General features: G+C 39.2%; 1 protein-coding gene across 3 annotated transcripts in view; it reads left to right on the top strand.

The window, feature by feature from the left end:
- The window catches only part of ARHGAP28 (Rho GTPase activating protein 28), a 201751-nt gene that overhangs the window by 23602 nt on the left and 154412 nt on the right, over window positions 1-23737 (top strand). Inside the window, exon 1 of one of the 3 annotated variants that reach the window (XM_055127844.1) lies at window positions 19339-19392. The exons of the other annotated variants lie outside the window; for them this stretch is intronic. Coding sequence (XP_054983819.1) covers window positions 19355-19392 — 38 coding nt within the window. The 5' untranslated portion in view covers window positions 19339-19354. Of the gene's footprint in view, window positions 1-19338; window positions 19393-23737 lie in introns of those variants that run through there. 3 annotated transcript variants of the gene reach the window in all.

Below are 23737 nucleotides of genomic sequence, written 5' to 3'. Positions count from 1 at the left end.
TGAAGGACTGTCCATATTGTTTTCCAGAAAGGCTGGACCAGTTGGCATTCCCACCAACAGTGAAGAAGCATCCCTTTTTCCCCACATCCAGGCCAGCACTGGTTGCTTTTGTCCTTTTGAATGTGTGCCATCTCTGTGGTGTGAAATGATATCTCATTGTTGTTTTGATTTGCATCTCCCTGATGACTAGTGATGTGGAGCATTTTTTCATGTGCCTTTGGGCCATTTATATTTCTTCTTTGAGGAAACTTCTGTTCATTTCTTCTCCCCATTTTTTGATGGGGTTGGAGGTTTTTTTCTTATACAATTCTACAAGTAGTAAGATTAATGTGTTAATTTAAATTCTTCTGTGGGAGATCGTATAGTGATTCAGTTCTTGGCACCATGTGGTTCCCCGAATGGCCCTGGAGTGCCCGACACTGCAGCCCCCGAGCAGCATCACGTCCATGAGGACATGCATCCAACCACTGGTTTGGTTGCCTGAGAATCGACAGGGGGCCCTGAGCCTCTAAAGCATAGAAAAGAAGGAAGGAAGGGGGGAGGGAGGAAAGAAGGAGAAAGTAATTTGATAGGTGAACCCATGGTCATGTTTAATGAAAAGAGATTTCTTCAAATTAGACTTCAAAATGTATCTTTAGATAGTTGTATCCCAGCTAATGCAAAGCAGCTAGTAATATTATATTTTAAGTAAGACCATATTGAGATCAACTACATATATGTACACACACACATACAAATATTTCCCTGTCCCTTGTCTGTATTCATGATTCATGGGGCTGCTGCCATCTTATAATTTACCCCATATCATAAAGTTATAGCTTATTCTATGAATGCAGGGCCCAGATGGAGGAACATGTTAGAAACCTCACATAATTTGGTTTGACTTTTAAAACACTAAACTTGTTAAAAATTAAGCAAAAAGGATTACATTTGGAGAAAAATATTTGAATTGAGACAGCTATTGAAAATATTATTTACTTTAGATTCGGGGACCACAGCCAGTGGTGCTGGGAGCTTGCTCCTGGCTCTTTGCTGAGGGATCACGTATGACCGTGCCTGGAGGAATATGGGGGTGCTGGGAATCACACTTGGGTTGACTGTGTGCAAGGCCAGAGTCCTACCCACTGTGCTATCACTTTGGGTGCTAAAAAGCTTTTTTTAGTGAATTACGGTTGATGGGAACACTTCAAGTATGTTCAGGGGATGTTCCTAACTCTCTGCTCCGTGGATCGAGCCTGGGCCTTGAACTTGGCCTCCTGAACACTGCACATGTGCTCCAGTCTTTTGAGCCCCCTTCCTGTCCCTAGTTTGGCTTTGTTTTGAACATTTCATTCCAAGGGTACTGTTTTGTGACTTATTAGATGGGGTCTCTGCTTGTAAAAGACAAAGAGTTTTCTGTCATTCAATAGAAAGCTATTCTAATGCAAAGTTGGCACACAGTGCCACAGTGCCATATCTACATTCTCACACAGCATCATGGCCACTTTTTGTGATTAAGATTGGGTCATATTTGAGTTGGGGGGATAGCTCAGTGGACTAGGGTGCGTGATTTTTATGAGGGTTGGGTTTTATCCTCAGCACCACTCGCAATGACCCCCCAAGCACTGAGCCAGTAGAAACCCCTGAGAACTGTTGATGTGGCTCAAAAACCAAGGGGGTGAAAAAAAAAGATTGGTCAAATTTTGCTCTTTGTAGGGAACTTCTACTTAGTTTAAGAATCACATCAGAAGCTCCAAAGTTTATGGAACAATTGATTCTCTGTTTGAAATTGTTTTATCTTTGTTCTTGATGTCTACTTATCTCAAATGAGACCATTTTCATGAAGGAACAAAGTAACAGGTAATTAAGAAGAAATGACTATTTATAACATTATTCTAAAATGGAATATGTAATTTATTTTGTACCATGTGATTCTAAGCTGTAATTACTTTCCTTCCATCTTTAATGAATATCTCCTTCTTTCTATTAAATGTGATATTCAGGCCTTATTGCAGTTTTTCCCAAAAAGGTAACTCACATCCAAGTAACTTTTATAGAAAACCCTTTAATGATATGTCATTATCTTATCATAGTGTGATTAAGCCTATCTTTGGGTAACTAGGACCTTTTGGTCTTATTAAGTCATGGTACAAGAAGATATATTATAACAAAATTAAAGATGAATACAGTTCTATATTAGGTGTCAAATCAGGGTAAGTTTTAATACCAGGGTCTAAAGAACCCAGACTCGTGAAGAAAGAAAATATTTTTATATTTTTAAAATTTTATATATTTAAAACTTTTAAATAATCAGGCAGCATTTTTTTACTAATCTCAAGACTGTAAGTTTTAGTTGTACTTCCAACATCCAGAACTTTGTGAACTGACCGAAGGATAAAGCCATGAAGTCCAATGCTTCAGAGCAAGTGTCAGCTGATCTTTTCCAGTGGGAGGGCAGGAATTTTCTCCCTTTTGGCACGGAGTTCAGTTTACCAAGGATATTCATAGGCAGTATAGTGAATGGATCCATGACCTGGGAATTTTCCAAGTAAACTCCATATGTGACTGAGTAGATGAATTTGGTCCAAAAGGAGGCCAGGGAGTTGTATGTAATGGGGGCAAAAGAAAGCAAGTTTTCAGTATAGTTATAAAATGATATGGAGAGAGGGCAAAGGCAAGCATAAAGTGAGTGAAATTAAATAGCAACATCTTTCTAAAAATGCTTAAGAATGTGAATGTCATTAGTTCAGTGGTTTTCAGCCAAAAAAGCATGAATGGAAAAGCTGTGATTTAGCTGAAGGACAGGAAAATGAAAGATTCAAGGTAGAAACAGAAAGAAACCCAGAGAAATTGATAGAAAAAGGTACCGCTGAGCTTGTAAAAGTAAAAGCAGTTGATTTTAGGGCAGGGAAATGAAGACTCAGAATTATTAAAAACAAATGCAGCGCTTGTTAGCTTTTATGAAGCTGTTGCTTCTATAAATATAAATAATAATCATTAAAAAATTTATCTTGGGGCTAGATCAATAGTACAGTGGGTAGGGCATTCACCTTGCACTCGGCCAGCCTGGGTTCAATTCCCAGCATTTTATATGGTCCCCCGAGCACCACCAGAAGTGATTCCTGAGTGCATGAACCAGGAATAACCCCTGTGCATGGCCGGGTGTGACCCAACTCCCCCACCACCAAAAAAAATAATTTTTTTTGTTCTGTGTCAAATCCTCTGAAACATTTGGTGGAAACAGGGTCAATAAAATCCTCCACTTTTTTTTTTTTTTAAAAAAACATATACAATTATCAACTAGATTTTTTCTGTAGGTATAGGTGCACAGGAAATTCTCTATGTATTTTTAAGGTGGGGGAAGAGAATGCTTATTTCATATTGATACATTACTTTTGAAAGTTTTAGAGTTAATCAGTTCTTATTAGTTTCATAGACAGGAAAAAACAGATTATTGGAAATGGGACCATACAAGAAAACAAAGTACATAAGTCTAATCAAACAAATGTGGGGTGTTGAGCAGCTATTGGTTGGTTATTATTGTCACAGAGAAATGGCTTTTGGAATTGCTACACAACATAACCTGAAAGGGGTTTTCCTTTGTATGTAAGACCCAGAATTCAGTTCACAGCTGTGTATGGTTCCCTGAGCACTAATTGGAGTGATCCTTGAGCACTGAGGCGGTAGGAACCTTTGAGCACCACTTGCTACGGCCTCCCCTCCCAAAAATAAATGAATAATCATGAGACCAAAGAAATAGTACAGTGGGTAGTGTGCTTGCCTTGCACACAGTTGACCCAGTTTCAATCCTTGGCATCCATATGGTCCCCTAAGTACCACCAGGAGTAATTCCTGAGTGCGCTGACCCAGGAGTAACCCCTGAGCATCACTGAATGTGGCTCAATAAACAAACAAAAAACAAAAAAGAATAATCAACTTTCTTAGCTTTGAAAGAAGCAAATTGATGGTGAAGCAGAATATTTCTGGAGCCAGATTGGCTGTATTGGAATGTCAGCACATGTTTGGACAGTGAGACTTTGAGCTGGTTACCTAACCCCTGAAGATTAGTTTTTTCACAGGGAATAAATGTTATTCGTCTAGTAGATAAGTTTCTGCTACTTAGTAAGATCTATGTAGAAGTTATAGTATATCCTCAGGAGCACCATTTGTTTCTTATTTTCTCATTTGCCCTTCCCTATTCCACTTTCACAGCCCACAAGTGTGAAAACCTAAGATGAATGATGAAAATGAATCTACGGAAATACCTTAGCATAAAAAATTCTTTATGATACTGCAGAGCAGATGGCCTGGCTAATAGTTACCACACATGGTGTAGCATTATTTTTCTGAAACAGAGACTGATTATAAACACACTTCAGAAATATTTTGGGGCCAGTTCCAGACTACCACCATAAAGTATATAATCACTGTATCACTGTATCATTGTCATTGCGTTGCTCATCGATTTGCTCAAGCGGGCACCAGTAACGTCTCCATTGTAAGACTTGCTGTTGCTTTTGGAATATTGAATACGCCATGGGTAGCTTGCCAGGCTTTGCCATGTGGGCGGTATACTCTCGATAGCTTGCCAGGCTCTCCGAGACGGACAGAGAATTGAACCCAGGTTGTCCGTGTGCAAGGCAAATGCCCTACCTACTGTGCTATTGCTTCAGCTCCAGTATATCATAAAGCACAGTAAAAGGAATCCCACAAGAAATTTTCTCTAATTTAAAATTTTTTGTTTATAGTATGCTGTGATTATTTTGCATATAAATTTTTTGTTTATATTATACTATGATTATTTTGTGTACATAGTTATATTTATAAACGTACAATAAGCTCTCTGTATTGTGTGCAACAATAGGACAATTTAAAAGTGGGTTTTGTGCTGAAACTTTACTTATTCCTCAATCAGCTCAGCCAGGACACAGCAACCAATGGAGAAGCAAAGGGGAAAATACATTGAACCTCACCAAGCTCAATGACTTTAATACATACCCAAAAAATAGGAATGAAGGAAATCTTCTGAACCCATTTATAGGCCAACATGACCCCACCTCTAGAACCAAAGGAATCATATACAAAACAAGAACAGAGTGCGTGTTTATTTGATAAACTCCAAGTAAAAGAGTTCTCAACAGAATTATTAAAGAAATGGCTTGATGTGATAGTTATAAAATTACTTTAATTAAATGAGTTGTCTTATATTAAGGCAACAATTATGAAAAAAAAATAAAAATGGGTTTTGTGGGACCAAGAACTTTACACAAACAAATAGTACATTTAAATGGGTGAGATCGAGAAGGGCAAGTTTTTTTGTTTTTGTTTTTCCAGAGGTATGCTCCATTCCATGCCATGGGGAAGGGACGTTAGGCACAAGATTGGGCCAATTCCCGTGATCTGTTTGGGCAAAAGATAGGCCAGGCCTTTGGATTCACTGGCATTGACGCCATCAGGAACAAAGGCATCACCTGGAGAGGCCACGTTGGTGGTACATCTGGAGAATCCCAGGAAGTATATTCCTGGAACAAAAATGATCTTTGGTATTAAAAAAGTAGTAAAGGAGGAGTTGATAGTTTACTTCTCAAAAAGGCTACTGATGAGCTTGGCAGACCCCTATTTATTTGAAAACAGAATGTCTCCTGACTCTTCTGTGTGTACCATAGTCTCCTAAAGATATACGGGGCTTGATTAGTAATATTCACCTTTTCAGAGACGGGGAATGCCACCTCAAAATGTGGAGAGATTACTTAACTATTTAGATTTGTATAATTAGTTATATTTATATATTTAAATATTGAGGAAGATCTTCAGTGTCTCCTAGAACAAAGGGAAAATCATCTGTGTTTCAAGTTGTGCGTATTAGCCTGGCAAAAAGAAAGCTGAGGAAAAACTGGCAGTGTCTCCTTTATCTTTTTGTCTTAATTATGCCAATGTAATTGAAATTCTATGCATCTTTAAATAAATAAGTAATAATGACGTACCCCAATTAGCTATGACCTAGAGACATGGCTTTGAGAAAATGGTGCCAAAAGACTTGTGTAACACAGGCTATCCATTAACCTTCCATTTGTAAGAGAGTCAGCATTTGTGTGTAAAGCGAAGTGATATAAAGAAAGATTTGTCTCTAAAGGGATAGGCCATTTACCATGACAAATTTGGAGAGCAAGCTCTCTAGATTCAGTAGAGAAATACAGGGGAGACTTGGGGATGAGTGGGGAGCAGGATCGAAAGATAAGAAGGGTTTCTAGAAAGAGATTTTGGTCATACTTGGCCATGCTCAGGGACTGTTACTTGCCTGTGTGCAGGAGTGACCCTGGTGGTGCTTGGAGGATCATATGTGGTACTGGGGATCCAACCCAGCTGCCTGCAGGCAGACACCTTGTCTCTCATACCATCTCTCTGGCCCATTAAACTAGTTTGACTTTATAACCCTAAGAAAATAAAATGCATACAGATTTGATAAAGAAATATGTAAGTTGGTCATCCATGTGCTACATACCTATTTTTCTAAGAATTCTAATGCAATGACAATGCAATGAATACGCATAATTTTTCAAAAACTGTCACCTTTCTCTCAGTACTACTCTCTTTATTCCAACGATAATGAGACTTATGACATTAGAGACATAAGAACAGACTGGATATTCATTGCTTTTAGTAACTTTGGTAAGTTCTTTAAAAATTGGTGTCACTGCTCTTTCTGGAGCTTAATAGGAGTGTCAAACAGGATACTCACACTGTCCGAGCAGGGTTGGGTATTTGGCTGTGTCACTACTCGGGCCCCAAAATCATTAATGAGCTTTGTTTCTTGGATACCTGGTAAATCGAAGAGGCTTGAATGCTGGTGTCTAGGACTCAGCCTCAGCCATTCAAAGCTAGATCTGTAATTTTTTCACCTTTACATCTTTTATGTTTCCAGGTTCTGTTGAATCCTTTCCTTGTGTTTTGTTAAACAGGTATTTTCCAGGTTCATTGGGAAAGAATTGGGAGAAAACCTTGAAATTTGTAAAGGTGTATTTTTGTTGGTTTTTTTTTTTTGTTTTTGAGGGGGGGGGTCACACCTGGCAGTGCTTATTAGGAATAAGCCCTCTTATTCCTAGTTTTGTGCCAAGGGATCACGCCTGGTAGGCCTGAGGACAATATGGGATACTGGAGATTGAACCCAGGTCTGCCACATGCAAGGCAAGTGCCCTGCGTGCTGTATTCTCTCTAGTCTCAAAGTTTGTTAGTTCTTAATTTTACATAGATCTCTGCATGGAATTGTAAGCTCAGTAGAATTACTTAGGTGATTCGAAGTTAAGAAATTTCTCACAGACATACTGTAATTGCATCAAAAGATATAATTAGATAAAGAGATGGGAGGGAGGAGCTTTTAAAATCCATACAGCATAAAAAGGTTATTGAGGGCAGAGACTATTGCAGAGACTTGCATAGCTGTCTTCCAGGCTGCACCAGCACACTTTTCCTCCTACTTGCTTGGTCTACGAAAAATTGGTAGGGACTCACCTGAAAATATCTTCTACTATTTAATCACTTTTTGTCTTAGATTAAATGAGAGTGTTGATCTTTAGTCAGAGAAGATCTAAAGACAAAGTAGGTGATAATGGCTTACTTATGAGTATATGAGTTAGGTAAGGACATAGTGCTGACTTCCATTTGTTCTAAATTAATGAATGAGTAATGTGGCTCAGTGGTTAAAGTATATGCCTTCCATGTGTGTGGCCCTGGGTTTGATTAATAACACCAAAACTTTTGTTGTTTGTTTTGGGTCACCCACCTGGAAATTCTTTTTTTTTTTTTTTTAATGGCTTTTTGGGTCACACCCGGTGATACTCAGGGCTGACTCCTGGCTCTGCACTCAGGAGTCACTCCTGGCGGTGCTCGGGGGACCATATGGGATGCTGGGAATTGAACCCAGGTCGGCTGCGTGCAAGGCAAATGCCCTACCCGCTGTACTATCGCTGCAGCCCTGGCAATTCTTAAGGGTTACTCCTGGCTCTGCATTCAAGGATCACTCCTGGCTGTTCTCAAGGGGACCATAAGGGGTGCTGGGTAATGAACCAGAGTTAGCTGTAGGCACGGCAAGCAACCTTCCTGTTGTACTATTGCTCTGGCCTCAAACACCAAGCTTTTATTTGAATTAAATAATGAGACATTTCATTAAATAGGATTTTTGTTAATGGCATTTAAAGGATCAAGCTCATTTTAGGGACCGGTGATAGCTCTACCAACAGAACGTGCATGCTTTGCATGTGGGATGCCCAGGGTCTCCTGGCACTATGGGATCCCTTAAGCACTGCCAGCTGACCCCAGTTTTCAGAGCTGGGTATAGCCCCAAAGCACCACTGGGTCTGGCCCCCAAACAAACAAAAAAATTAAGCTAAAAGAGTCATACCCACTTCATCTAAAATACCTTATGTTAGTTTTGAGAAAAAAAAAAGTAATGGTTACAGTAAATTAAAAAAACTTAGCATGTGTAGAAAAAACTTAGAATGTAAAATTTAACATGCACACATGGACATCCCCTTTAAATACTTATTCTGATGTGCACTGGTGAAGGGATGGGTGTTCCAGCATTGTATAACTGGGACTTAAACCTGAAAGCTTTGTAACTTTCCACATGGTGATTCAATAAAAGAATAAATTAAAAAAAAATAAATACTTATTCCGTGTTCTTCTAATCTTTGTTTCACCACTGATGAGTTATGTATAATTTGAAAGAAGACAGGTTCAGGATTGTAGAAGATGGAGATTTAGTTCTCATTCTAATTCTTTTTGACACAATTATTCAAGTTTCAGAATCTTTTATTAAAGGTCTGGTTGGCAAATTTGAAACAAGATTTTTTTTTCTGGTAATAAAGCTCAGAAATGAATAAGGAAATTCCAGTTCTCATTTACAATATCCTGTTTGTCATCAATGAAAGTCTCAGTTTGGGCATAGTCTATATTATTTTGTAGTTTTGGTTACTAAATATAGTTATTAAATATAAAAACAGTCAAAATACAGTCACAATTGGAAAAAACATTTATTTTAAGGATTATCTTTATGTGCTCTGTCATCTGTCATCCCATTGTTCATCAATTTGTTCGAGCGGCACCAGTAACGTCTCTCATTGTGAGACTTGTTGTTACTGTTTTTGGCATATCGAATATATCATGGTAGCTTGCCAGGCTCTGCCAGGCGGGCGAGATACTTTCCGTAGCTTGCCGGGCTCTCTGAGAGGTGTGGAGGAATCGCACATGGGTTGGCTTCGTGAAAGGCGAATGCCCTACCACTGTGCTATGGCTCCAGCCCCTTTATCGTGGTGCTATAATTTATTATTTAAAAAATATATATCTATTTAGATTTGGAGGTCTGATTTAAACAAGCTTAAGAATTTTAAGTAAATCAGAGAGGCTCATGCAACATTATTCTTAAATTAATGATGAAACCAAAAATCTCAAACAACTTATGTACAACAGAAAATAAATTTGAAGTGTTTTTCTTTGGGAGGTGGGTCATACCTGGCTGTGCTCAGGCAAGGCTTACTCCTGGCTCTGTGCTCGGAGACCAAATATGGTGCTGGGGATCAAACTAAGGCTGACTGGTTGGCTATAAGCACCTTACCCTTTGTTACTATCTCTCTGCCCCCAAATACATAATTTATAAAAGCAAAAATGAAGTCAAAAAATTGCTCAAATATGAGAATTTTCACAGATTGTTTAAAAATCTGATTTTGAAACAAGAGAAAGGGAACCTATCTCTCAGACCCAGGTGCAGAAATTTCCTGCTGCAAAACAACCTGACTTAAATTTTACCCAGAAGTTTTTTCTGCTTAACACTGAATTTAAAGACAGAGTGCTCTAAAGCCAAAAATTTGGTTGATTCTTTTCTCAAAAGGTGATTCATTAAGAATGCCATTAAAGTAGGAAACAATATGAAAATACAACCAGGAATCTGTGATCAAAATATTTTTAGTTGCATTTCACACAAATAATTTACTACACTAAAAAATGAATCTTCTCTGAATTAGAATCACATTCTCCCTATGTACTACTCAGTTCAAACAAATACACAATATTTCTTTCTCATTTGGAAACAATGGTCAACTTTCAAAGTTCATTGTCTGTAAATTTGAGAATTGGTTTTATCTAAGTAAAATGATATTTTATAGTATTTTGTGAGAAAAAAAAATACTGAGTTTACCAAATGTTTAAGCACCTTTGTTACGAACCTGTCAGTTAGTGGCAGGTTTTTATTTTACATCCTTCTGTCATGGATTCACTGATTTGTTCTTGTTGGAACCTCATCTTTTTTTTCTGCCTTTGGATTTGTCTTCACTACCGAACGAACATCTTTGAAACCTGAAAAATCTGTGAAGCCGTGGTATTCTTCATGAGCTTGCTTTAGCTTTTACAGAAAGATGATTTAAGCCTGTGGTTTTGACTGTTTCTTGTATGGGTAGGCATAGGAGATAGCTAATTTAATAGGTCAAAAAAATCTCAGGACCTCTTTAAACAGGATTTCACAGGAAGAGTTTTAAAAGAAGTTGCTTAAGACTTTGAAGATGTTATGTGTGATTGTATAAATCTTGTTGCTTAAAAATTAAAATTGATGTCTACAAGACGTATTAAAACTCAAATTGCTGCATTTGAAAAATTTAATGAAACACTAAATTGGTATAAATTGGTATAAATTGGTATACATTACTTTAAATTTTCATTCCTGTACTAATATGTAATTACCGTGCTGCTTCATTTTATTTTTCAAACCAGTGGTGATCTCATGTCACATTTGAAATGCAGAGTTTAAAAATAATACTCGGGGCTGGAGTGATAGCACAGTGGGTAGGGCGTTTGCCTTGCACGCGGCCGACCCGGCTTCAAATCCCAGCATCCCATATGGTCCCCTGAGCACCGCCAGGGGTGATTCCTGAGTGCATTAGCCAGGAGTGACCCCTGTGCATTGCTGGGTGTGACCCAAAAAGCAAAATAAAATAAAATAAAATAAAAATAAAAATAATACTCCCAGTTCCAATAGAGAGAAATCATTAAAAATAATTCTTAGTTTCAAGGTGGGCTGGAGCGATAGCACAGTGGGTAGGGCGTTTGCACTCAGCCGACCCGGTTCAATTCTCCGCCACTCTTGGAGATCCCGGCAAGCTACCAAGAGTATCCCGCCTACACAGCAGAGTCTGGCAGAACCTGGCATGCCCCCCATGGTGTATTCGATATGCCAGAAACAGTAACAACATGTCTCACATGGAGACATTACTGGTGCCTTCTCCAGCAAATCGATGAGCAATGGAATAACAGTGATACAGTGACAGTGATAGTATTTTGTACTATAATTGAAAGCAAACAATTTAAGGCATGGCCCTTCTAGTATAAAAATAAGATTGTAACCTCACACTACTAAGAAATTCTTAAGACCTGGTAAGATACAAACTTAGAATTCAACAAGGCAATGTAAAATTATATATGGCATAGTGACATAGTAAAACATTGGGAGTCATTAAATACATACTTCTATAGAATATTTTTAGAAAAAAATAAAAATATTTTTTACTGATAACTCTTTTGCTTAAAAACACATTTAAGATATTTTTTAAGGGGCTGGAAGGTTAGTACAGTGGGTAGGGCGCTTGCCTAGCACATGGCAGACCAGGGTTCGATCCCCAGCATCCCATATTGATCCCCTCTTCCCCCAAGCACCAAGCATCATCAGGAGTGATCTCTGGATACAGAGGCAGGAGTAACCCCTGAGCCTTGCTTGCTGTGCCTCCCCCCGGAAAAAAAAAAAAACACACACTTAAAAAATTACTTACAGTTTTTCAGGAGGGTAAAACATTCTGAACATTAAAAAAAAAAGATTACTTTGATAAATAGTAAAGTTGATTTTAAATTTATTACTATTATTGTTGGACTGGAGTGATAGCACAGTGGGTAGGGCGTTTGCCTTGCATGCAGCGGACCTGGGTTCGATTCCTCTGTCCTTCTCGGAGAGCAACTTACCAGGAGTATCCTGCCCGCACAGCAGAGCCTGGAAGCTCCCCATGTTGTATTCCATATGCCAAAAACAGTAAAGAGTCTCACTGGAGACTTGTGACTGGTCCCCGCTCGTGCAAATCGATGAACAATGGGACGGCAGTGCTACAGTGCTATTATTGTTGTTATTATTGTCATTGTTTCGGGGTCCCACCTGTGTGTTCTGAGGACTTTCTCATGGCTCTCCTGGTGGAGCTCCGGGACTATCTGGGATGTTGGGGATCAAACCCCAGTCAGCAGCATGCAAGGACAGACCTACCTGCTGCATGATTGCTCTGACCCCTCAAATTTATTATTATGCAAATTTTACCTCAATTTAAGCTATGCAATAGAACTTTACCTTTAAAGCCTCTCTCACCAGGACTATTACTTTACATTCTAGTCTTTAGTTCATATAAAAGCTTTATAATGCAGATTGGTTTAGTGACTTGGGTTAGTGAATCATCCTATTCAGAAGAATACAACTGAAATGGACCTGTCCTTTTGTGAATTATGGTCATGTCACTGATTTTACTGGATGTAATTCAAACTACACATATGTGGGTCCAATAGACTTACAAAACGAGTCATTTAGAATATAGGAAGCTGAGTTTATGACATTTTGTTTGTCTCTCTGTCCATAGCAACCTTTTATTCCCTTTTGGATGTAGACTTTTTTTTTTTTTTTTTTTTTTTTTTTTTGCTTTTTGGGTCACACCCAACGATGCTCAGGGGTTACTCCTGGCTCTGCACTCAGAAATCACCCCTGGCGGTGCTCGGGGGACCATATGGGATGCTGGGAATCGAACCCGGGTTGGCCACGTGCAAGGCAAACGCCCTACCCGCTGTGCTATCACTCCAGCCCCTGGATGTAGACTTTTATAATTCATGTAGACATATACAGATGAGTGCACACACTGTTTATCTCCTATGAAAGTTCAACCCAAATGTATTTGTGTGATCAGTGATCAAGATAGTGGTTCTGATCAAGACAGTGGGTGGTTATGGTGTGGAAGGGCGTGGAGCTGTGGCCAAGCTAAGTTACTCATTAAAGTTCAGTCTCTTCTATAGGAAGGTGATGATGATATGTATAGGTACATACATATGCATATATGTATTAATAAAGGTGATGAGACCAGAGAATTGTGAGGCAAGTGATCTGTGCAGCACCCCCACATGGTCTAAGGGCCAAGAAGGGCCACAGCAGGCTCAGGAGCAGAGAGCAAGAGAGAACGAAGCATGTGGGAGAGTTTGGTGAGGCTCTATGTCTTGCCTTCATCCTTTTTTCCCTTTGCAGCATCTGCTCATTTGGGGTCTAGGAAAGCAAGTTGTTTTGTTGTTTGGGACCGCACCCAGCAGTGTTCAGGGCATACTCCTGGTTCTGGGGTGAGCAGTCGCTTCTGGGGATGGTCAGGCGACCTATGTGGTGCTGGGGATCAAACTTGGGTAGACTTACAAGCAGCTGAATCTTTGTACTGTCTCTCCTGCCCTAGGAATGGAAATATTAAAACATAAAAGGCACTATCAAGAAATATTTTTTAAAGCAATCCACAATCCACATCCCTACATTTGGTTGTCTCTTGGCTGTTTCGTCTTGTTGAAAATTCTAGGATAGGTTTTTTCTTGAGAAATTTAAGAATAAGTTCTAATTCTACACAATCTTGTCTACAGAAAGAATCTTCATAGATAAGAATGAGATTGAAAAGTTTAGTGAAATTAAGGGTTGTTAGATATTACAAAAAAAAAGCAAATTGATTTATTCCTCAGAATATTAAATTATTTCCTACAAGCCAGCATCCATTACTGGCACACACAGACCCATGCCCAGATTCTGGGCTCTCAGTGATGACTAGACCAAACTAATTCAAAATTAAATTTTGAATTCAAAAAGCTTTTGTTTAACTTTTTGGTTTATATTTGTCGAGCACTTTCTGTGTGTCAAACATCAGGGATAAGAAGACAATATGACAGTCTTTATTAGGTGGTGTTCTGTCTAGTGGGAGAGACACACAGAGCAATAAATAAATGCACTGAAAGAGACTGGGGTGGGACAGAAATATGTTCAAGGTCAGGGGACTTGATAGGAGGTTGCTTCTCTTCCTCTCTGGGTGACAGGAGTTAGATGAATGGAGGTCTGGATGAGAAATTCTTCAAAGAAATGTAACTACATAAATAAAACCAAATATTTGATACAGTTCTTCTGACACACTAAATAAACCTTCCGGGAGAAAAGGATCACCATCAGAAGTAATTTTCATAAAATGAACATAGTTATACTCCAAGTATTTACATTCTAACACGAGTTCATTTTAATTTTATGCTTTGTATGACTTTGATTTATAAACTACATTTATTTTGATGCTATATTTAGTTCAACATTGTCCGAATACTTATTTTGTGCCAAATAGTATTCAAAGCTTAGGCGCATCGAGATAAATTTGCCCTCTGGTCCACAATCTTTCTATGAGAAATGTTGTATGTAAATAGTTAAATGATTTACTTATTAATTTGCTTATTTACTGTCCCTCAAAGAATTGTTTAATTATGAGTGGGAGAACCTGGTAAAAAAAATCTTGAAGGTAATAGTGTCTCTATAAGCTTTTAAAAGATAAATAGGATTTGAAAGTTTTATTTGTTTTTGTTTTGGGGCTATACATGGATATTCAGGGCTTCTTACACTTGGTTCTGTGCTCAGGAATCACTCCTGGCAGGTTAAGGGGACCATATGGAGTGTCAGCTACCGAATCTGGGTCGGCTCTGTGCAAGGCACGTGCCTTACTTACTGGTTGTTCTATCTTTACAGTCCTAAAAGGATTTGAAATTTTAAGGGAAACAAAAAATAAAATGATTATTATCTTTCAAATGCTGTGTTAATGAAGGACTTCCTACATACATTATCAAATGAAAAAGTGAAAATTAGTGTATGGACTTGTGTAATATACCTATGCATTCTGGAAAATGAATGCAGACAAAGAAACTGCAGATCTAGGTATATTCAGTTTTTATAAGCAAATAAAAGAATTAAAATAAGGAAAGAAAAAGACCCCAGCTTATTAATTTATCTCTATCAGCCAAAATGATTAAAAATCTAAATTTTTGATACCTAGTCTAATAACGCAATAATGGAAAGAGAGGTAAGTTTTAAAAAATTCCTTGGTAGACTGTTTCAATCATTAAACCTTTGTTTGCCCATTGCTGCACTGAATTTTGTTAGGACCTGGTGAGGATGCAGAAAACCTTTTCTTTCCACTAGGAATTTAGGATTAGTAAAAAGTATCAATTTTTCCCTGATTAGAACAAAAAAATATTTCATCATGGGGTATGTGCTAGATAAAGAAACAGCAAGAAGGTCACTAGTATGTTACTGTACCAGAACAAGGCAGTATATAATCTGGCTTCTCAGAGAATGAAGCCTTCTTCTGAAGATGTCCTTGTAAAATGAGAGCTGTGATGAGGACATCCGGGAGCTTTCTCCTGAGGTGGAACTGAGGTCAGCTGAGGTGCTGGGATGGAACCCAGATGGTCCTGTGCAGGGCAAAATGCCTTACCCACTGTAATACCTCTTTGGCCTCTCAAGTATGGTTTCTCTCGTCTCACAGATTAGGTTTATTAGATAAAGTTTTGTAAACAAAGAAACCTTTTTATTATTCTTAGATGTGGGGGATATTTTCGGAGCTAAACTGACTTATTTTTCCTTTGAGTCAGTGGAATTAAGACATCTGTGCTGGACACATTTTGGCCCTGCTAATGTTTCACTGTAGCAATTTGCACGTTGCTACTGAACTGTTTGCAAAAGGCCTTGTAGCCTTGGGGAGGGACATGCTCCTGTGTTATTGAAAAGGTTTCATCCTAACAATTTGACCTGTTGCTGAAAAAACTCAAACTTATTGTTTTCTCAAGTTATATTTTTCTTGGTTCATTTTATTATACTCATAGAGACAAAATTGTCATTCCCAAAAGAAGAAGGCTTGTGAAAATTTAAATTCCTACAAGATGAAAGCAGAAGTAGTAATTTGCTCGCTGGGTTACAGTTCTTCTATCTGTACATCATCAGAGGCTAGCTGTTCAATCCTGGGCAAATAACTTAACTTCTCTGTGCCCCATTAACCATCAGAAGTGTTATTTGTGCAGATTTGGGAAATTGATTAACCTTTCTAGGTGCCTCATTCTCTAAGAGATGCCTGGCTCTGCAATAGTGGACAAATTACTTTCCTGTCTGTGCGCCCATTTCATTATCTGTAAAATGAGAGTAATAGTACAATTTCATAGGGTCATGCTGAGGAGGAAATTATTATGCAAAACAGCACCAATTAGCATCTAATTAACACACAGAGGCTTTTACTATATTTACTATTATTTTAATTGTGCATGTCATCTTAATTGCACATATCTCTATGAGTGTATAGTCTATGGTTTTCTTTTTTATTTTTTATAAAATATTTATTTATTTGTTTGTTTTTCTTTTTGGGTCACACCCGGCAATGCACTGGGGTTACTCCTGGCTCATGCACTCAGGAATTACTCCTGGTGGTGCTCGGGGAACCATATAGGATGCTGGGAATTGAATCTGGGTCGGCCACGTGCAAGGCAAACGCCCTACCTGCTGTACTACCGCTCCAGCCCCGGTTACGTTTTCTATACTGGAAAACTTCCTTACACCGAGGAACATAAATACAACAAAAATTAAAATGCCTATTAATTACTTTTAATCGTCAAATTAAAGACATAACCCTGTAATGTGTTCTTACACCTGTGGACCAGCACTTGCCCTGCATACAGGGGCTCATGGATCAGCAGTTATTACCATTATTACCAAGGAGTGGACAAGTGGCTTCTAGACTTTTCTAGGCCTGTGGGTTGTCAGTGGTCTGTGACTCAGTGGTTGGACACCACTGGGGTAAGGAATATAACTACTTGGTTTCATAGCTGGGGAATCCTGCTTGATTCTGTTATTTTTTCTTCCTTGTTGAATACCTGTGTAATTAAATAATCAAGCACTTCTCTCATGACCTGTGTCCTTTGTGCCCTGTTGAAGAAGTTGCTGTTTGCAAACTTAGTCTCAGAGCTTTTGAATAGGGACAATAAAATCAAGCTTTCGTACAAGTGCACCGTAAAAGCAGCAGTCATCCTGTGACTTACTGCCCTTCCTCTGTATGCAGTTGAGTTAATAATCACTGTCACATGGCAGCTAATAGTCCGAGCTGACCCCTCATAGCTTACTGTATAAAAAGAACCGTTTGCCGTCCTGAGTCAGAGCATTCCCTCCCAAAGTCATTTTGCATTTTGCTTTTTTCTGTTCCTAGTAATTGTTTTGGGAGAACTCGTACTGTTGAAGGAAACTAGGTAACTATAGTTTCCTTCCAAACTTTTTGGTTCCAAAAAAAAAGGGGGGGGGTTGATATCTTGATCCTATAATACAGTCTATATAAAAGTTTGTTTGCAGTTAGGAATATTAGTTAATTATTTTGCCTTGTGGTCATGGTGGTGAGTGCACACCTGATGATATTCAGGGTTAATTCCTGACTCATTGTTTAGTGCTCCCCGTGGTGCCAGCTTGAACCCAGCCTCCTGCATGCACAGCATAAACTTCTACCCATTGAGCTCTCTGTCCAGTCCCACAGTACTACTTTTTCATATACATAATATATATACATATATATATACTCCTCTCATTTCCCTGTCCTGCTCTTACTGAATTGCTGCAGAGTATCTGGATTTTTCCCTCTTTATAAGGATTTTTGAAAATAGAAATCTCTCATTTTCAGTTGAAAGAAGCTAAAATTAAAACACTTGTGACATTTGTCTTCTTTTGCCCATCATTGAGTTATTGCCATATGATTAGTACAACAAAAAATCATCAGTCAATATTAAAATGATCACTGTTGCAAGAAGGAATATTTGAAGAAATATATGTATACAGAAACAATAAAAGGAGTAACAGCTGATATTTCTGCATTACTCTGTTCCTGACATTAAACTTGAAGAATGCCTATAAATGAATCCAGAGTAATTCTCTTATTTAAACAGAAGCTGTCAATATTTTATAAACAATCAGAACTAGACAAAATTTGTTTTCTAATTGAGTCTTTAGCAAACTTGTTTATCAAAGTTGCTTGCAAACTTCTGCTCAGGACCTTCCTGAACCCTAGTTATTATTTTCTCATTTTTCTGACTCTTTATTTGTTCTAAATAGTAAAATTATTTCTTTGTTGCCCTTATTTAGGATCTCATCATCACTAGAATTAAACTTTAAGAATTAAGCTTCATCAGGTGTCAGGGTCCTCATTTTCTCTGATAAAGTTTTAGCTGCCTGCATTCATGTCTAGCTTTTTAAATAAATATTTGATGAATAAATGTGTGTCCTAAATTTTTTCTTTGCAGCAAGCCATTTTTGTTTGTTTGTTTGTTTGTTTCTTGGAGGTGGGGAGCAAACCCAGTGGTACTCAGGGCTTACTCCTGGCTCCATTTTCAGGGCTCACTCTTGGTGATACTGTGAGAACTGTAGGTGGTGCCAGGGAGCTAACTGGGTCATCTGTGTGCAAGCCAGTTGCCTTAACACTGAACAATCTCTCTGGCTTAAGTCAATTTTTTTAAAAAAGAGCTATGTTGTATATATTGTACACATATGTAATATAGTATATTGCAAGATTCTTGAGGATTATTTTTATTGATATTTCCCTGTCTCGGTAAGCTTTATACAAATAAAAGTTAAAATAAATAGACAGTAATAGGACTGGAGTGATAGCACAGCAGGTAGGGCATTTGCCTTGCACGCAGCCAACCTGGGTTCGATTCTTTTGCCCCTCTCAGAGAGCCCAGCTAGGTACTGAGTATCTCGCCCACATGGCAGAGCTTGGCAAGCTACCTATGGCGTATTTGATATGCTAAAAACAGTAACAATGAGGCTCACAATGGAGACATTACTGGTGCACACTCAAGCACATTGATGAGCAAGGGGATGACAGTGACAGACAATAAAATTCTGCTTAGGATTTGCTTTAATGATTACTGTGTTGGACAGAAATTCCTTCATATGGCATGTAGGGCCACTGATACCTGTGCATTGCGCTCAGTGGTACAAATCTTTCTCTTGCCCCGATGATCCTCCATTTAAGATTCTCTGGTCTTTCAATTTACCACTCTGTGCATCTAGCTGCATCATGCAATCTCAGCTCGGGTCCCTTATCCTTAGGGAAATCCTTGTGAGCCACAGTACAACCACTTGGTAATTGGAGTTATATGGTTGGTTTCCCCTTGAGACTATCATCTGATACCTGATACTTCTAATAGCTCTTGAGGTTCTCACAGACTTTTGCTGATTGGGAATTTGTTCTTCTTTGCCCACAGTAGACTGTTAGAAGGAAGCATGGCATATGATGGCAGCGAGTCTACTCAAGCCTCAAGGTAAATTTCTTTACCCTTTCACTTCTCAGTCTCTCCTTCCTTCCTCCCTTCCTTCCTTCCTTCCTTCCTCCCTCCCCCCCTCCCTCTCTCCCTTCTTCCTTCCTTCCTTCCTTCCTTCCTTCCTTCCTTCCTTCCTTCCTTCCTTCCTTCCTTCCTTCCTTCCTTCCTTCCTTCCTCCCTCCCTCCCTCCCTCCCTCCCTCCCTCCCTCCCTCCTTCCTTCCTTCCTTCATATCACCATAAGGTACGGTTATAGACTTTCATGCTTCAGTATCTCTTCTTGACCTCTCTCTGCTCCCCTAATCCCCTCCTATTGTTTTAACTGCCATCATGTAACATTTACTGAAAAATTACCTTAGTTATCTATTCTGGAGCAAATATTGTTAGCTAATAGGAACAGGAAGGAAAAGAACATGGAGATAAAATATCTCAGTTTTTCTGGAGAAAGTCATAGTGTAAATAGAAGACCACTCTTGTTTGGCTTTTAACAATATGAGCCTTAGCCTCATAAATACAGTACCTTGATCTACCAGAGATCAAGTTTACCGATGAGTAGTCTGTCTGGAATAATTGTCACTCCAGGAAGATCTCATGGGCTTAAAGAGAACCTGCTGATGTACAAAAATATAATCGTCACTAGTTTTACCTTGATGTTCAGCAGCGTCAATAGCAGTCTCTTACTTTTCTTAGAATACTGGCATAGAAAACTAAATTACCATTAATGGCTGTAGCTTACTTTGGCTTTACTATTTGGTGAACATTTGTGGAGTATGGTGTTTTTACGTTTCTCAGGGACTTCATCCTGCATCCTGTATGATGTAAGTGGTTAAAGAAGAGTTAACTTAGGGGCCGGAGCGATAGCACAGCGGGTAGGGCGTTTGCCTTGCACGCGGCCGACCCGGGTTCGATCCCCGGCATCCCATATGGCCCCCCAAGCATCGCCAGGAGTAATTCCTGAGTGCAAAGCCAGGAGTAACCCCTGAGCATCGCTGGGTGTGACCCAAAAAGAAAAAAAAAAAAAAAAAAAAAGAAGAGTTAACTTAGATCTGTCACTCTTGATGACTCTAGCCAGGATCTGGTTCATGAGTTCTCTCTGCTTTCTTATATGGGAATTTTCATAGTCATGAATGCTGAGGGCTGGAGCGATAGCAGAGCACGTAGGGTGTTTGCCTTGCACACAGCCGACCCGGGTTCGATTCCTCTGTCCCTCTCAGAGAGTCTGGCAAGCTACTGAGAGTATCTCGCCCCCACGGCAAAAACTGGCAAGCTACCCGTAGCATATTTGATATGCCAAAAACAGTAACAAGTCTCACAATGGAGAAGTTACTGGTGCCCGCTCGAGCAAATCAATGAGCAACTGGATGACAGTGATGATAGTGATTCAGTGACTGATGAATGCTGAGGGTAAAAGCAAAGAGGAGATTGGTTCTTAATTATAAACTATTTTGAACAAATAACTAAACATTCAAAATTTTGTAATTTTATATACATGATGTAAGCACAAATCCATTTCTTTTTTTAATGAACAAAGTAATAATCATTTTTGTGGCTTTATTATTATGTGAAAAATAGTGAATCAGAATTGGAAATGTGGGGATGGAGCAGTAGCACAGCAGGTAGGGTGTTTGCCTTGCATGCGGCTGACCGGGGTTTGATTCCCAGCATCCCATATGGTCCCCTGAGCGCCACCAGGAGTAACCCCTGTGCATCTCTGGGTATAACCCAAAAAGCAAAAAAGAAAAAAAAAGAATTGGAAATGTGGCTTGTGATTTGAGTGTAAGAAGAAAGTGTAAGTTGTAACCATCCTTTATCAACATGTAGCATCATATAGGTCATATTGACAAGTTTGTCTTTTCATGTCCATCTCCAGAATGTATATCACGATCACCATCACGATATCCTGTTAACCACCGATTTCTCGGGCGGGCTCAGTAACATCTCATTTCGTCCTTTCCCTGAGATCTTAGAAGTCCGTATTGGACTTGGCCCTCCTAGCGATGTTGCACTGGGGGCTCTTCAGGGTCAGGGGAATGAGATCCAGCTTGTTACTGGATTTTGCATGTGAGCTTGCAAGGCTAATCCATGGGGGCAGGAAACTCTCAGAAGATTGCCAGTTTCTCCTAGAGGGAGAAGTAGGCTTCTGAGAGCTTGCTTTTAAGTCTCTCTCTGGATGTTGGCCATTGATGGGATTACACACACCTGGGTTCCTCTGCCGGTACCTTCATGCATGAGGCCTGTTCGAATGTGTGGAGAGGGGCCTCGAGCATGGCTGTAGCTAGGTTCCAGTGGTCTTGGGCCACCGGGAGCTCTGCTCAGGGTGGGGAGGGAAGCTGGAGCCCATCCCCTCCGAGGGGCCCCAGGGAAGACAGCCAGGTGTGCGGGCAAGAGACTCTTTGCCAGATTGTATATATAATCTACTATAGAATCACTCAGAGCTTATCAACTGAAAGGTTTGTTTTTTCCTTTAATTTTAGAAGTTTGTTTTATTTTATTGGCCTTTGACTGCATCAGGCTGTAGTCAAGGTCTACTCCTAGCTGAGTTCAGGGACACTCCTGGCAGGGCTCAGGGAACCATATGTAGTGCTGGGGCTTGAACCCAAGTGGGCCATGTACAGGACAAGCACCTTATCTGCTGTACTATCTCACCAGTCCCTGAACTGTAAGTTAAAACACTGTATCACTGTCATCCCGTTGCTCATCAACTTGCTCGAGTGGGCACCAGTAACGTCTCCATGTGAGACTTCCTGTTACTGTTTTTGGCATATCAAATACGCCACGGGTAGCTTGCCAGGCTCCACCGTGTGGGCGAGATACTCTTGGTAGCTCGCCCGGCTTTCTGAGAGGGGCGGAAGAATGGAACCCGGGTCGGCTGCATGCAAGGCAAACACCCTACCTGCTGTGGTATCGCTCCAGCCCAAGTTAAAACAAATAAAGCAAATCTTTTTAAAAATGTTTTAGTCATTTTAAATTGAATATATCTGACGTCTCCATAAATTCAAGCTTTATTACTTGTTGATTTGCTGCACTTACAATATGCATTATTCTACTCTTGTGGTTAGCTTGATTTGCATACCAATATTGTTGTTTATTTTCATTATAGTATGCATCAGTTCTCTGTGGCTTAATTATTACTGGGTCTTACAGTGAATTCAGGATCCATAATGCCTCATTAGTCAAAAATGAAACAAATCAATATTATACCTAGTCTCAATTAGGATAATAACTGAAATGCACTGAAATTTACAAATACCTTTAAGTTAAGAAACTCAGAACATTTTTTACTTTTAAAAATCATAGTAAAAGTTTAAAAAAATTATCTTGTTTACACCTCAGGCAACAAAATTGATGAGGAAATTTTTCTTATAGTATTCAAATAATAATTGAGTTAATAATAATAACATCCCATCCACAGCTAGTAGGACATTTGCCTGGCACACAACCAACCCAGATTCGATTCCTTCGCCTTTCTCCAAGAGCCTGGCAAGCTACCGAGAATATCCTGCCCGCATGGAAGAGCCTGGCAAGCTACCCAAGGCGTATTCAATATGTCAAAAACAATAACAACAAGTCTCACGATGGAGATGTTACTTGTGCCCGCTTGAGCAAATCAATGAACAATGGGATGACAGTGACAGTGCTATAGTGCTATTCCCTTACAATGTCTAGTAAAAACATGAGTTCGCAGACAGACATCATCAGTGGCTACTCTCAATCCCAAAGAGAGAAACAGAATATGATGATTTAGGTAAAGGTAAACAATTACACTTAAGAAATCGTCTGGTGAAGGCTGGAGCAATAGCATAGCGGGTACAAGCATTTGTCTTGTACACGGCTGACCCGGGTTCGATTTCCAGCATCTTATATGGTCCCCTGAGCACTGCCAGGAGTCATTCCTGAGTGCATGATCCAGGAATAACCCCAGTGCATTTCTGCGTGTGACCCAAAAAGCATATATATATACATATATATATGTTATTGTTGTTGTTGGATATAGATTTTTTTGTACAGATATGTGATTTGCAAGCTTTTCTCTCCCAATTCAGGAGGTTAACTTTTTGTTTTGTTCATTGTTTGTTTTGTAGTGTATTGGTTTTTAAATTTGATTTAGTCCCATTTGTTGAATTCACTTTGTGTTTTTTTGTGTCACTAAAAAAAAAGTCTTAAGAGCTTCCCTGCTTTTTTCTTCTAGAATTTTCTAGCATTAGGTCTTAAAGAAATTGAAAAATACACAAATAAATGGATAGACTTTCTGTTTGTGGACTAGAAAATTTAATATGATAACAATCCCCCTGCCACCTGAAATGAACTATAGATCAAATGACTCCTCATTAAACTATAAAAGACATT

Source organism: Sorex araneus, chromosome 2, assembly GCF_027595985.1.
Source record: "Sorex araneus isolate mSorAra2 chromosome 2, mSorAra2.pri, whole genome shotgun sequence".
Lineage (NCBI taxonomy): Eukaryota > Metazoa > Chordata > Mammalia > Eulipotyphla > Soricidae > Sorex > Sorex araneus.
This window is presented reverse-complemented; position numbering and strand designations above follow the sequence as displayed.